This window comes from Brienomyrus brachyistius, chromosome 13 (genome assembly GCF_023856365.1).
Source record: "Brienomyrus brachyistius isolate T26 chromosome 13, BBRACH_0.4, whole genome shotgun sequence".
In the NCBI taxonomy this organism is placed as follows: Eukaryota; Metazoa; Chordata; class Actinopteri; order Osteoglossiformes; family Mormyridae; genus Brienomyrus; species Brienomyrus brachyistius.
Window position 1 is genome coordinate 7180807 of NC_064545.1, and position 13599 is coordinate 7194405.

At 45.4% G+C, this 13599-nt stretch overlaps 1 protein-coding gene across 1 annotated transcript in view; it reads right to left on the reverse strand.

The window, feature by feature from the left end:
• dusp8a (dual specificity phosphatase 8a) overlaps positions 1-11058 on the reverse strand; it is a 44150-nt gene extending 33092 nt beyond the window's left edge. The window contains 3 exon segments of the mRNA XM_048973489.1: positions 2592-2741; positions 2743-2969; positions 10747-11058. Coding sequence (XP_048829446.1) covers positions 2592-2741; positions 2743-2823 — 231 coding nt within the window. The 5' untranslated portion in view covers positions 2824-2969; positions 10747-11058.
• Between the last annotated feature and the right edge of the window lie 2541 nt (positions 11059-13599).

Below are 13599 nucleotides of genomic sequence, written 5' to 3' on the forward strand. Positions count from 1 at the left end.
GACAGAAAAATGAGGCAGGCAGTTTCAAGTGACAGGGAAAAGACCCGTTCAGAGAACGGCTTCATTTTAGCTTTGTCGGGCTTGCCTGGGCTCGCAAAAGGATTAAACTCGCCAAAGCTCACCAGAGAGCTTTTCTAAATTGCATTTGATTATTCATTTTCTACCCTGAAAAGAGAAAGAAAAAAAAAACACACACAGCAACAGCTGCTATGGAAGCAGCAGACTGGAAAAGGTGAGAAAAGGTCTAGCTTGGCAGACAGGAATAGGAAACGATGATCCCAAATAAGCCAAAGACATTAACACTGCTACTATTTTAAAGGAAGCACAGATACGCAAACAGACTAGAAACTGATTCACCAATAAATGTACCACACTGATTTGTTTTTAAAATCTAAAATCAATAGGCTTCTGAGGTAAAAAGATTTTTCTGAGGAAAATGAACAGAGATTCTGAGATTCTCTAATTAATTAGTTATAATACTAGCACCAGTTTAATCAGCATTCAATGGATTCAATTGGTACATCTGATTTTTTTTTGCCAAATAGTATTGAGAAACAGGAATTCAATTAGAAAAAAAGCAAATCGCATAATGCAAAGCTGGGTTGATCTGTGCTGATGGGCATTTCATTTGTGCGGCCAGCTATTGTTGAGCTTTTCGTGGATTGGCTGGCCTCGGGTTCCCCTCTCAGCCAATCAGGAAGCAGGGCCACGCAGGCCCGCAAAACCTTGGGGCCGTCCGTCGTCCTTCTTCCATGGGAGATGAACAGTGAGCCATCTGTCGCAGGGAGTGTGACCGGCACCGCCACCACCGACAGCGCTTTAAGTGCCCTGAATAGGATGCAGACAAAAACCTAAACCCAAACCACACGTGCCAAGCCCGCGCGCTGCCAGTGGTCGCACAAAGAGGGTGATGTCATGTTCAGCCAATCACCATGAGTGTTACAGCATCGCAACCCCCCCCCACTACCACGCTGTTCTAGTTAGGTACAGCGCTACCCAGCCTCCTATTAATCGCTGGCTTTATCTTCTTTACTGGGGAGATAATAAAAGCCAGCCAGCTGTATAGCTAAGCTGGGGGGGGGGCATGGTGTATTCACACACAAGGAGCCAAACTGACACTCTCCCACTTCCCATTTTGAAACCCCCCCCCCCCGCCAACAACCCACTACAAAGACACTCTGGACGCAGAGGTGGTAAACATGTCCTCCCTGGGTGGATCGCCACTGTAAGAGATGAGCCCCCCCCCCATCCTGGGCCGGCCCAGAAGGAGGCAGTGGCAGGGGCTCAGGACCAGCCAGAACCCGCAGCAGAGGGATACAGCTAGCCCGTCCACAGCTAAATAAATGAACGTCACATACTGGGCCAGAATTTCATTGGATGTTTTTTTTTTTTTTTTTTTTTTTTTTAAATATTCAGCTTCACCCAAAGGTACACGCTTGTTATGTTTGTTTATTTAAGGGCATAAAAAGTACACAAGTACTAAAGAGCTGGGACACATACAGACCTGGGTCACCAAAATACATCCCATGCACTCATCACTAGGAACAGCATCTTACTGCCCACCATACTTGAAAACATCCTGGGGAGGTCATTTTCACAGCAGAGGTTAAGCTACCCCCCACCCTCCTCCACCCAGCGCACCCCACCCCTGCTGGCTGAGTTACCGTCTCGCTCGCAAAACTGGGCGCTAACAAAAACAGGTAATCCAAAACCCCGGGGAAGCAGAGCTGCTGGTCGGACCGCTCGCTAGCGCTGCAAAAAGATAAATAAATTTGCCACTGCCCGGGCTTAATTTCTCATTTAATTCCAAGTTCCTTGAATTTCACGCAGCCCTCCAAATTTAGGAGCTGTCATGACAGCTGGCGGAAAAAAGCATGTCATATCCTATGGAGTCACGGGGGGGGGGGGGGTGGGGTGGGGTGGGGGGGTCTGGTTACACAGGCACTAGTAAGCAATAAACTTACTGGGGCCTTCCAAATATAACCCGGGATGGGTCAAGTGCAGATGCTTATTAAGAAGGACTACCAAAGGAGACAGAACGTCTTCTCCAGGTTCATGGATAATTATAAATGTGCCAAGGCAACACAAAAACAGAGTTGACAAAGTAGTGGAATAGCCAATTCAGCTGATTGGGCGGAAGCACCTAGATCTAGCCCGTCCAATCACAGCCCACAATGGCCAGGAGTTAGGTCGTGCTGACGTTCCTACGGGAAACAGCATCCCTTGGCTTGCATTAGTGTAAGCAGTTCATTAACCGGACTTGCGGCCTCATTAATTATCATCATTATTATTTTCTTACCAGCGATGCACATGAAGAAAAAATTAAATTATCCACGTCGCACAAAACAACAGCAACAGATTACACGGCTTCTCCAACAGAAGAGGGGACAACCCCCAATTTAAGTCTTCAAACCACAAGTATAAATCACACGCACGGTACACAGACCGCAGGGGAATCACCTTCATAATGAGACAATTAGACAGATGTGGACATAATGAGTCCTTTAATGACAGCAGGTCTAGAGGGGGCACCAGCAAACCATGGGGCTATGCATTAACCCCTTCAGGGCTGGGTACCAAGAGGGCCATACCTTGACTTTGCCGTTGGGCTGCAGGAGCTCGGTGATGGTCACCTTGTCCTGCTGCAGCCGCCTCTTGACCAGCTTGGAGCAGCAGACGTTGATGGAGTTGAGCACGTGCGAGGCGTTGTATTCAGAAAAGGTGCGACTGTCGATGACCAGGGGTGCGGGTTCCTCCCCGCTGCAGGAGACCCGCCAGTCGTCGGCCATCCATTACACCCCGCCGGCCCTTCTCACCGGCCATGCCTGTCGTCTTTGGTCAGGGGGGGATTGGGATGACTGAACACAGGGGGAGTGTCCAAGGAGGGGAACAGGGGAAGAATGAATGGAGGTGGAGAAGCAGCTCAGAGAAGCAATGTGGTGAAGGCTCTCAGGACGTCCATAGCTGGTCTGGGGAGACAAAGAGGAAGGGAGAGCATACCCCATGAACAACTCAATTCAGTTTTATTTGTATACTGCATTTTCACAACATTACATTTAAAGTTGTCACGATTACTCAATTAAACTCAATTACTCAAAAGCATCGACTAAAAATTTCCTTCTCGATTAGTCGGTAATGTGGCGAAAGGAAGACACACACAGCCTGTGAGAGTCCAAATATTTTAATCCGCATTAGAAGTGAATGAAAATGCAGTCATTTGTACGTATTGCAAAGCAGAACTTGAATATCACCACAGAACGACTGCAATTGCAAGGCAAGTATATCTTAAAAGACACTCGTGAAAATTAATAATGGAAGGTTAACCATAGGTATGTGCAATTTTGCCTTGCAGAGTAGCCTAGCCTCTCACGTTGACATAAATTGTTTTGCTTAAATTTACTTTCTACGCTTCCTGTATGTCAAAATAATCGCTGCTAAACCGAAGGTCAGCCCTGTCACCTAGCAACATCATCTTACATAATGCAGGGTGGCCGACTTTGGTCAGCTGGCTGGAGTGAGATTTTCAATTTGAGACAAGCCTGCACACATATTTACATGCATGCAGCAGTTTTATTACCTTGTAAATATTCTGTAGGGTGTGCAAACTACCCGCTTTAAACGTAGCATAATATAGGATTTCCTGCGTGAGAATCCTTGGTCCTTGCAGTGTGACAGTTGCATGTGCATGAAATGCATTGTTGATATTAACATCCGACATCACGCAAACTAGTGCTTTAACTGACCAGCTGTGTCACTGAGTTTGCACCCTAGAGTAGCTGGTTGATTCCTGCCTCGCGCTAATTATATATCATATAAACCAAATCAGCGCCGAACTCCCCAGCATCTTCTCACACACGCACACAGTACTCCCACAATTTTGGTAGGGACATGTCAAAACCCAGTTCTATGCCCTTGATCCATCCATCCATCCATCCATCCATCCATCCATCCATCCATCCAATCCAGTACAGGATCCCATCTCTAAAACCCCAACAATCCCTACGTAACACCCACTTAGAAGAGCAACAGCACAATATAGCAGGAAACGTACTATTACCAAAGAAAGGAGACCGGTATTTAAAATAACTAACCAATTATTATTATCGCATAATAATCTTCCAGAGGGTATTTCTTTTCAAAGAAGCACAAATAGAAGATAAGAATATTATGGTGGAGGGGATTATGTTTGTTGTTGGAGCTTTTGAAAAGCCTTTTGTCTGCGATGGTGTGAAACAGGAGACCGCCGACCGCCAGGGAAGACGATATTAAGCACTGTGATTTACAAAAACATGTCTCCATAGGGGCCATCTGCCGAGCTGCCCATGCTACTCTCCGAGATGTTAACTCCACCTCCAGCTCCTGGTCCCCTATATCAGATTTAAAACACCTTTTAAGTATGCGCCTGTTACACAACACAGAATTATGGGAATTCACTTCATTTTACCCCCCAGTGCGTACATAAAGCTGCGCAACCATGACAAGAATGCTAGTTTATTTTCAGCTTAGGGGCAATATGCCAGAAACCCAGTGAAGAATAAAACTACTAAAATAAGGTATCGTTTGTTGAATTAAAAACAAGCGCAAATACATAACAGAGGTATCTTGCACCTGGCAGATATGAAATGAGGATATCTGCCATTGGGGGGGGGGATGTTCCACAAGACAATGTCATCATTTCTCTGAGGAACTTCTCCAATCTCCAGAGTGGATGTGGGGTCCGCAGGAACAACACGACATGCAACACGCCCACCGATGAAAGGTCTCGATCTAGCGTCATTTAAAAGGGCTTTGGAGAGGTGGGTAATTAAGGGGAATAAAAAGCCGCCCCCCTCGCCCCTTCTCCTCACCCCCCCCCCCCAAGGAAGCTTGTAATGGGGGGAAAAGGGGCTTCATCATTATTTATCTTCCATTTGAATGACCATTGACACCCCAGGTGGTTTTATTTGCACGAGCAGGTTGAATAATTCATGTTTGTCATTAAAAGTCTAGTATCCTCAAAAAAATAACCTCGGACAGCAAGGCAGACGCCATCGCTGCATGTTTCACCATCATTGCTAAGCGCTCGCTCCAGCATTCCCTGGCACCAGGGCGAGTCACTTGGCCTGGATAAGTTCGGGCTCCCCACCATTTGATGGCAGACCACTGGGAACAATCGTTCCTCACAAAGCGGCCATTCTGCCCGCCCCCAATTAGATTTCATTCTGTGTGGCCACTTGGAGCCGGACTGCGTAAGCAGGTGGACCCCTAGTCACCAGACCACACCTTGAACGTCCCCTATATCATGTCACAGGAATCAGTGGATGGCGCCTGATGTAGACAACATCTTGCGGCAGGCTGGCGTAAAGCGACGAAAAATCCTGAATGTCCCCAGACGCAGTTTTGACCTCAATTCATACAACCTGGAAAAAACACAGCATGTGATCTAACAGCCCATGTGTGTGTCTGCACATGAACAGAGCGGCGCCGCGTTAGCATGTGTCTGGGAACGCTTACTTCCCTCCTCCTTATATCCTCTGCAGTGACTGTGCTAGTCCTGGAGGACATCCAATGAGAAGCACCACGAAGCACTGCATTATGGGAAAACGAAACATGCAAGTTCGACAATGTGACAGCAAACACTAGCCTTTTTCATTTTTTCTGCAAATCAGTATTCACCTCCTCAGCCAGCTAGATACTTTGCTGGATATATTCTGATCATGTACCTTTATTAAGAGTTCAACAGCATTGGTTTGCAAAGACTGTTGCTACAGTATAACTGGCAAGCTTGAGGTTATCCCAAAGTTCATGCCCCTAACTGCCACAATAGAGTCCCGTTCTTTTATTTATCCTCATCCTTGTTCGGGTCGTAAATGTTGCATGGGGTTAGCTCGTGCACTGCACCTCACTGCGCAGGAACAACAAACAAGAAAAGGGTGACCTCTGTAATTCAGGAGAGCGTCTGCTAGCACCTGCGAGTGAAAAGGCAGCCGCTACGACACGGGGCGATCAACGTCATCACTGATAACACCGTCAGCAGCAATAATAGCAAATTCACTGGCGCATCAAGAATTCAATCCCTGTGACTTTCTTCAAACGGCAGTGATGACAAGCTGCCTAAGAACAAACATGCAAACATCGTGAACCTTTCTCCCAAATGCTGTGACACTTTATGCTTAGCAGGCAGTAACACTGCCGATTTAAATGACATTTGTCTTGACGGGGCAGCCCTAGCGATGACGTTGCCGCATTGCAGGCTCTCTTCCCTTCTGTTTTTCTCTGAGCGCTACAGTACTCCCACGCTGGGCCAAAACCTGCGGCAAGGCACGGCGTAACGGTCCAGCTAACTGACAGAACACAAATGACTGGAGGACGGCACGGGGAAGAGGAAGAGGGGGAGAACGACGTCATGGGGATCTGTGCCGCTGTAACGCACACGCAGCTGCTGTGGTCTAACTGCTTTATTTTTTCCCTCCGTTTGCGGTGCTGCAGCGAGAAATGCAGCCAGCAGTGAGCGTGCAATCTCCCTGCAGGGGGTGTCAGCAGTACACTGCAGATAAAAGCTGATCAGGAGGCAGGGCGGGGGGGGGAAAAAAATGGATCTGATGGGAGAGAGAAGCGCAGGAGCCATAATCTGCCAGGACACGCTCTGCAGCGATAGCTCAGTGCGGCATGGCATGTGTGTATCTGGGATCTGGGGGGGGGGGGGGTGATGTAACTCCACGAGGAGCCCACAGCTTAGCAACTCCAGCAGGCGCATGCAGAACCCAGAAGCGGAGAGAGGGAAGCCATGGAGACAGCGAGCGGAGCTCCGGCCAATCCCTGCACAGGAGACTGAGACAGAGATGGGCAGGGGGGCACGCGACCCTAAAGCAACACGACACGCAGTTATGACTCACCGCTGTTTGTGTCTCTACATTTATATTCATTCGCTCTTTTGCCAATCCAGTTTATTTTGTGCATACAATTAATGCCCCCCCATAGTTGCACAGTGAGATCTCAGTCCATCTATCTCTCATCAATCCACATCGATGAAGGATTCCAAAGCGTTAACAGCAAGACAGCAGACGACTGACTGGAAACATCAGGGTGAGACTTCAAGGAAACACCAGAATACCAACGAAAAACAATAAAATACCATTCTCGCATTAAGTCTGCAGATCGATACACGTTCCTCGTGTTTGAGCAATGTGAAGATATAGATGAAGATAAGTACATGGTGGAAGGGCATCTCCGTTTGAGCTGACAGGCGATGTGCGGGGGTGGGGGGCAGAGAAAACATACAGCAACACGACACAAGCATGGGTCTGCGCAGTTACCGCAGTCAGCTTCGGCCACATAAGGATGCACTAAACCCACTAAACTAGCTTTGTATAACACAGGAGCCGGATGCACCCACCACCAACCCCCCAAATACACCAACAGGGATACAAACATGCCACCTGAGCGGATTAATATCATACGCAGCACTGACCACAAACCCTCCGAATCCTAACCTCGCTCAGAGCCCCCACCTCAAATACAAACCAGCCAGCCTTACCTTAGCAATTAGCTACCCGCTCGCCTCCTCTGTCTCCCCCCCCCACATTAAAAAAAAAAATCTGCAGAAGGGAGGTATATTTCTCTCCTCTGCCTGAGCTTGGCAGGACAGACGCTGCGAACATCTAATGGCGTTTGCTCCTACTGAAAACAGAAGGCTGGGGGGGGGGGGGGGCAGGGGAGGGGAAGGGGGGTGGTTCGTAAGAAGAGGAAGAGAGGTGTTTAACTGCAGCATCTCCGTGATGCAGCACAGGAAAGCCACACCAGAGCTGGATGCGGGGGACGAGCCTCCATAACAACAGCACCCCCCCCCCCGTAAAAACACACTGCCGTCACATGCCGTTTAACAATCTCATTTTATCCTCAAAGTCCCGAGCGTCTGCGAGAGAAGCTACATGGAATTTTCATGTTGCCATGGGAACAGTTCAAAGACAAGGCAGGAGGGGTTAAACGGCATGGATCGTGAGGGCTTTAAACGGCATCAGTGCTGGATTTGGCCAGTAAGCTGCAGCGTGGATTACTCAATCCCGAGAGCGGTGCACCTCATGCTCCTGTCACCTGCGGTTAGCCTCGTTAGTTACGGGCATCTCGTCAAGCCACGACGAGAAGAAGGTCCGTAACAGCAGACATCCTACAGCACCAAACACACACATAACCACTCATTCCCACAAGCCACGGAAATCCAAGTAAGCCTGTACATATACGCACAGTTTCAAAATGTAATACAGAATACGAACAAAAGCACAGAAAACAGATGCCAGGCAGGCTGGTATCACACCAGCAGGCTACAGTTTCATTTTTGCTCCTAATATTTGGAGAGAATTCTGGGAATATACTGTATGAATCCACTTGTCATAACCTCCCCACCATATACAAATTTGTACAGCAAGTTGACAGTTGTTAATATTACAGATAACAGTACTACAGATATAGTATATTTTTTAAATGCGCCATGATGTTTATCTGAAGCCATGTCAGATGTGGAAGACTTCAATACAAAGACTTCCCAAGTTGCTCTGGGTTTGGCCCCCCAGCAGACCTACCTCATCACCCCCACTTCGTCGTGAGTACGTACGCGCCAAACCTCAAAAACCTGAGAATGAGGATCAAAGCATGAAACCGATGTTTCTTCACAGGTAAGCAAAATGTGTTGGCCTGTTAGTCCAACTGAGGTGGATAAACCTGCTACCTTAACCTACAAAATCTCAGTCAAAAAGGCATAAAACAGCGGTGGCCAATCTTATCCGTAAAGGGCCGGTGTATTTTCTGGTTTTTGGGGTAACCTTTAGGTCAGCTGTTCAAACCCAGGCGTAAGGACTCTTCAGCCAATCAGTCTTCTAGTTAGTGACCTAATTAGGAAGTTGCAGAGAAAACCCACACACACACACACCAGCCATTTCTGGGTAAGACTGGCCACCCCAGGCATAAAAAGGAAACTATCAGCAGAAAAAAATATCCATCAACAAACTACAAGCACAGTTCGACATTGTTGCACAGAAAACAAAAATAACTGGATTTCTCTGAATATGTGACATCTTGAATTCTGATCGGGGAACAACTATTCTATCCATTACACTGTTTATTTCAAGTATGACTCTTTCAACTCCCCAAACGTGAGCAAACACACAGCACAATACACACCTGAAGGTACCCAGGTACAAGCCGATCTAGCTGTCTGACTAAACTGAACGACATTTTTATTGCTTGCATGTGCAACATGAACTGGCCCTCCTGGGACAAATAAAGTTAAGTTGAACTGAACTGAACTGAACTGAACTGAACTGAATTGAATTTAATTGAATTGAACTGAATTTTAAGTAAGGAGCATTCCTATTCAACAATCATAACTTCTAGCTTAAGTTAACCCAGATATCTGAGAAATTCTACTTTGTGGACCACCCCCCTGCCCAGAAAAACAGTACCTAAATAACAGTAACAAGGCCCAATATGGTAGTGCAATGTGGCTACTTTTCTGGAAAGCCGACAGTCCAGGGAAAAGAGGAAACAAGTGCATGGGGAAAGAGCTCAGATAAAGGAAGCACCGCCATCAGTTTGAGCTAACTGTCAGCTAAATTGCCACTTAAACTCCGCTGACAGCAAAACTGGAGGCACTCAGCTTTGCAGCAGGTCTCTGACAGGGAGAGTCCATTCTCTAAGGAGGGGCACCCGCCTCAGCCTTCGTGACTTAAGGCAGTGCAGAACACAAATGAAAATACATGCGATGCACCTGCCACTAATGAAGCGCACCGCGCAATATTAGAAAGAATGAGCCTCAGCCCAGGTGAGGCAGCACAAAACAGGCACCATTCAAGTTATTTAGCCATAGTAATTCACTACATTCATATATGACCTACGGCAAGTTTTCAACTGTAATTATTTCCCCAGCAGAACTAAAAAATTTTAAATAAAACTGAACTCACAGGTATGTAACAGTCCAGTTCCCATAATCTGAGACCAACTGGTAAGATCTACCGTTTTAAGATGTCATATGTACACAATCTGAAACTGTTAAAAATCATTCTACAGAAGACAACACTTCTAGTCAATCCAAATAAAATTTGTAACGAGTGCTTTTATTTTTTGGATATTGCTCTTCTTCAGATGATATTGCAGAAGAACATTACCAGGAAGAAACAGTATGACACCTACTGTCAACAACCCCACCGAAATAGGTGAACCAGCATCGAAAATATACTTAGACCCTTTTTTCACTTAAGTAAACTGCATTAGGTTACAAAGATGACAGAGAGCACGGTGTGTTTTCAGCCAAGCACTTTTAAAGGATTTAAACTTTTCATGCGACTATGTCGAATTCATATCAAAGCACTTTTAACTACTTGCGCTACCAGTCTAATCTAATACGCCCGTAGGATATTAAGTGACCAAGGAAGTCAGGGTAAGAAGTCCATAATTCAGAAGAAATAAGCGCAATAAATGAAAGGCAAGGTCTACCTACCGTCAGTCTTCACTAAGTGAGAAATTACGTAAGAGTTCACGGGCGAGAACACATGGAAGTATACAAATGAATAATTCACAATGCAGATAATTCGGTACAGAACACGAAAGAGATAAAGTCAGCATCGGAATCTCCAGCGGGTCTTAGCTGACGGCCTCGCCACAAGCTGCAGAAAAACTCCTCTAAGTGCAGGCGCATCATCTGGAGCTGGCAAGGGGAATTTAAAAAAGCACGGGAGCTTTGTAAAAAGCAGGCGAAATGCCATATTCACTCACCTGTTCCCCAAGCTTCCTCGGACGGCACTGAGATCGCCTTCACGTGTCATTGAGCACTCCCAAAGGAGAATTTAGTGTTGTTTATATGACATAGTAAACTGTTGGGAACATACGGAACTACTGAGAAGCGCTACTGTTATTATAATGAATTACTATTTTAGAAACGCATTCATAACACACGCACAGCAACAGCAGTGGCAGTCATTTTCCTTGTGTTTGGAACTCGGATTATAGTGCAGTTTGGAGATAAGCAATCTACCGTTACATTGAATTCGTGATCCAGGAAAACAGAAGATGCACTTTAGCACTTTAAAAAAACGAGTTAAGCATGAGGTCATACTTTAGAAAAAAATAGGCTGACGTCACTTTCAACCAATGGGAGCTGCAGCGAAGGGATACGGTGACGTCACCGCCCTGAGCCGCTGGATTAAAGAGACACAAGGCCATCGCGGAGAGTGAGTGAGCGTGTGTGTGTGTGTGTGTGTGTGTGTGTGTGTGTGTGTGTGTGTGTGTGTGTGTGTGTGTGTGTGTGTGAGAGAGAGAGAGAGAGAATCCGAAAATGGAATCCGATTTTAGCGCAAGACAAGAAGCTCATTTGCAGTCGAAATGCTCATGTGCAGCCTACGGTGTCTGCTAATAATTATTAGGTCAGGTTCATTAAAAGGTCCGCTCGCTGAAAAACTACTAATCTATAGCATGAGATGCGAAATTACTTTAGGATAATCACTACAATTATTACAATTATTGCACATTTTAATTCCTATTTTGGGATATCAGGAGATATACTGTTATTTAATGCAGTGATGAAAAATATATTGCGAACAACATACGATAGTAATGTTACAGATCAGAATCAGGATCTTACATTTTCCTGGTCTAAGCGAGACCTAACAGAGTGAAACGGAACTCCGAACTAATATTCACGCTCAGCAAGTATTCAGACGAACGGGAGTGTGGGCGCTGGAAATCCTAAAATAATTGCGATTAAAGACGACCGTCTCTCCATAACGATATATTTAAAAGGTTGATATGGCACAGCATGTTTTTTTTTTTGTATGAACAGAGCAAAGTATATTGTCTCAATAACTGGATTTATGGGTAGTGCCTCTTCCCACTATCTTGCATTTAAATTTAAAGTCCTCATTAACGGAACACTGGCACTAAATAGTTACTCACACCTTGCTAGGGTTATAGTAGCAGAGCTGGGTGAGGATTAGTGTCAGTGACTTAAACTGTACTTTTAGGACTCCCACTCTTGCTTTGCACGTGTTGTTGGAGTGCTGGCGTCCAGGGATTCCTTATGCCGAGTGCCTCTCCCAGCTGCTTCTGCGGTAAGGGGAGTCCCCCCGCCCCAGCCCATAGTCTGCGCCTATCCTGCATGACTACCTCCCGGCCGATGCTGTCCCACCATCTGCCTGCATTGTGTGAAGGTGCACTGGCCAGTGCTGCCCAGAAGACGGGTTTCCCCCTTGGGTCTGGTTCCTCTTAAGATCTTCTTCTCTGCCACAGTCACAATCTAATTAGGTCCAGTCAAGTCCAGGATACAATGCACTTTCTAATAATGTTCTTTTGTCAGAATCTTCTGCTATATAGGTCTAAACAAAAACTGATATAAATTTAAGTGAATGTCCATGTATTTAATTGCTTCGCAAGATGAAATACTGTAGATATAATCATCTTCCAGTTAATGCCCAAAATCAGTTAGCATTACAGGACACCACAAGAGCAAGAACTATTACCCGTAAAAAGAAGAACGGGGATGAAACGGAGGGATGTGAACAAAGAGGATTAAAACATCAAAAACTAGACAACATCCTGGCCACAGAAAAAATATATAGCGCATCACAGGATAAACAGCTTTCACCTCGTCAGCGTTGTCTGCTTAATATTTGTAAACGTATCTGTGGTGGCTGCATTTGAATCGAAATGTAATCTAAATGCGTACTAAATGCATATATCAATGACAGCGCTGCTGTAAAACCGCGGCGAGCACAGCCCATTGAATAACTGCGTATATGTTGCCATCTTGCGGATGATATAAAAACGGCACTTCTTTATTTAAACGCTTGACACTCCGGACTCGAAATATTTTCTTCCACTGTCGAATTATGTCAGTCACTGCATGTATCTCGCGCATTTTCACGAATTTTATTATTTTTTAATTATCGCAGCCCTTATATCAGTTTCAGTACATACAGTTTGAACAATTCAAACACATCTTTAAAAAGGAGGGAAACGTTATGAAGGTCAAGAAAAGGATCAGCGTAGTTGACGTATTTCTCGACTGAACTTTACAATTCACTTTATTCTGCTTTGAAACTATTGCGTATTATAACGAGGGAGTAGCTAAACATTCTGGACCCCTCCACAAAACGTCACCGTGCCCCCCACCCCCGTTACATTATATCATTTTATAATTTTACGTATTGCACACCCCCTGTAGAGTGCTGCCCCCCCCCCTGAATCTGTCAGGGTATCCATGCCCCATCCGACGCCCCTGATTAGAGCTGTGAGTTCATTTACGTCTGAAATCTATTTTGATGATTTTCAGACTGAACACTAGGTGGAACCGTTGCTTAAATGCATTGTCACATTAGATTACTTTTCAATGCACAGTAAATCAATCTATACAGGAATAGCGGGGTTTATTTGAACTAACTTTTTGAATTATTGGAGACTATGTGATAACAGTAAATATTTTATTATAATGTAATATATTGATTGTTTTCTTTCGCATAATTCACGAGCTTAGCTGGGGTTATATGAACCAGGTCTATCAATGATTAGAAAACAAAGACGAATAAAAGGTTGAATTTTATTATAACACTTTATTGTAATGCACATTGGAGCATA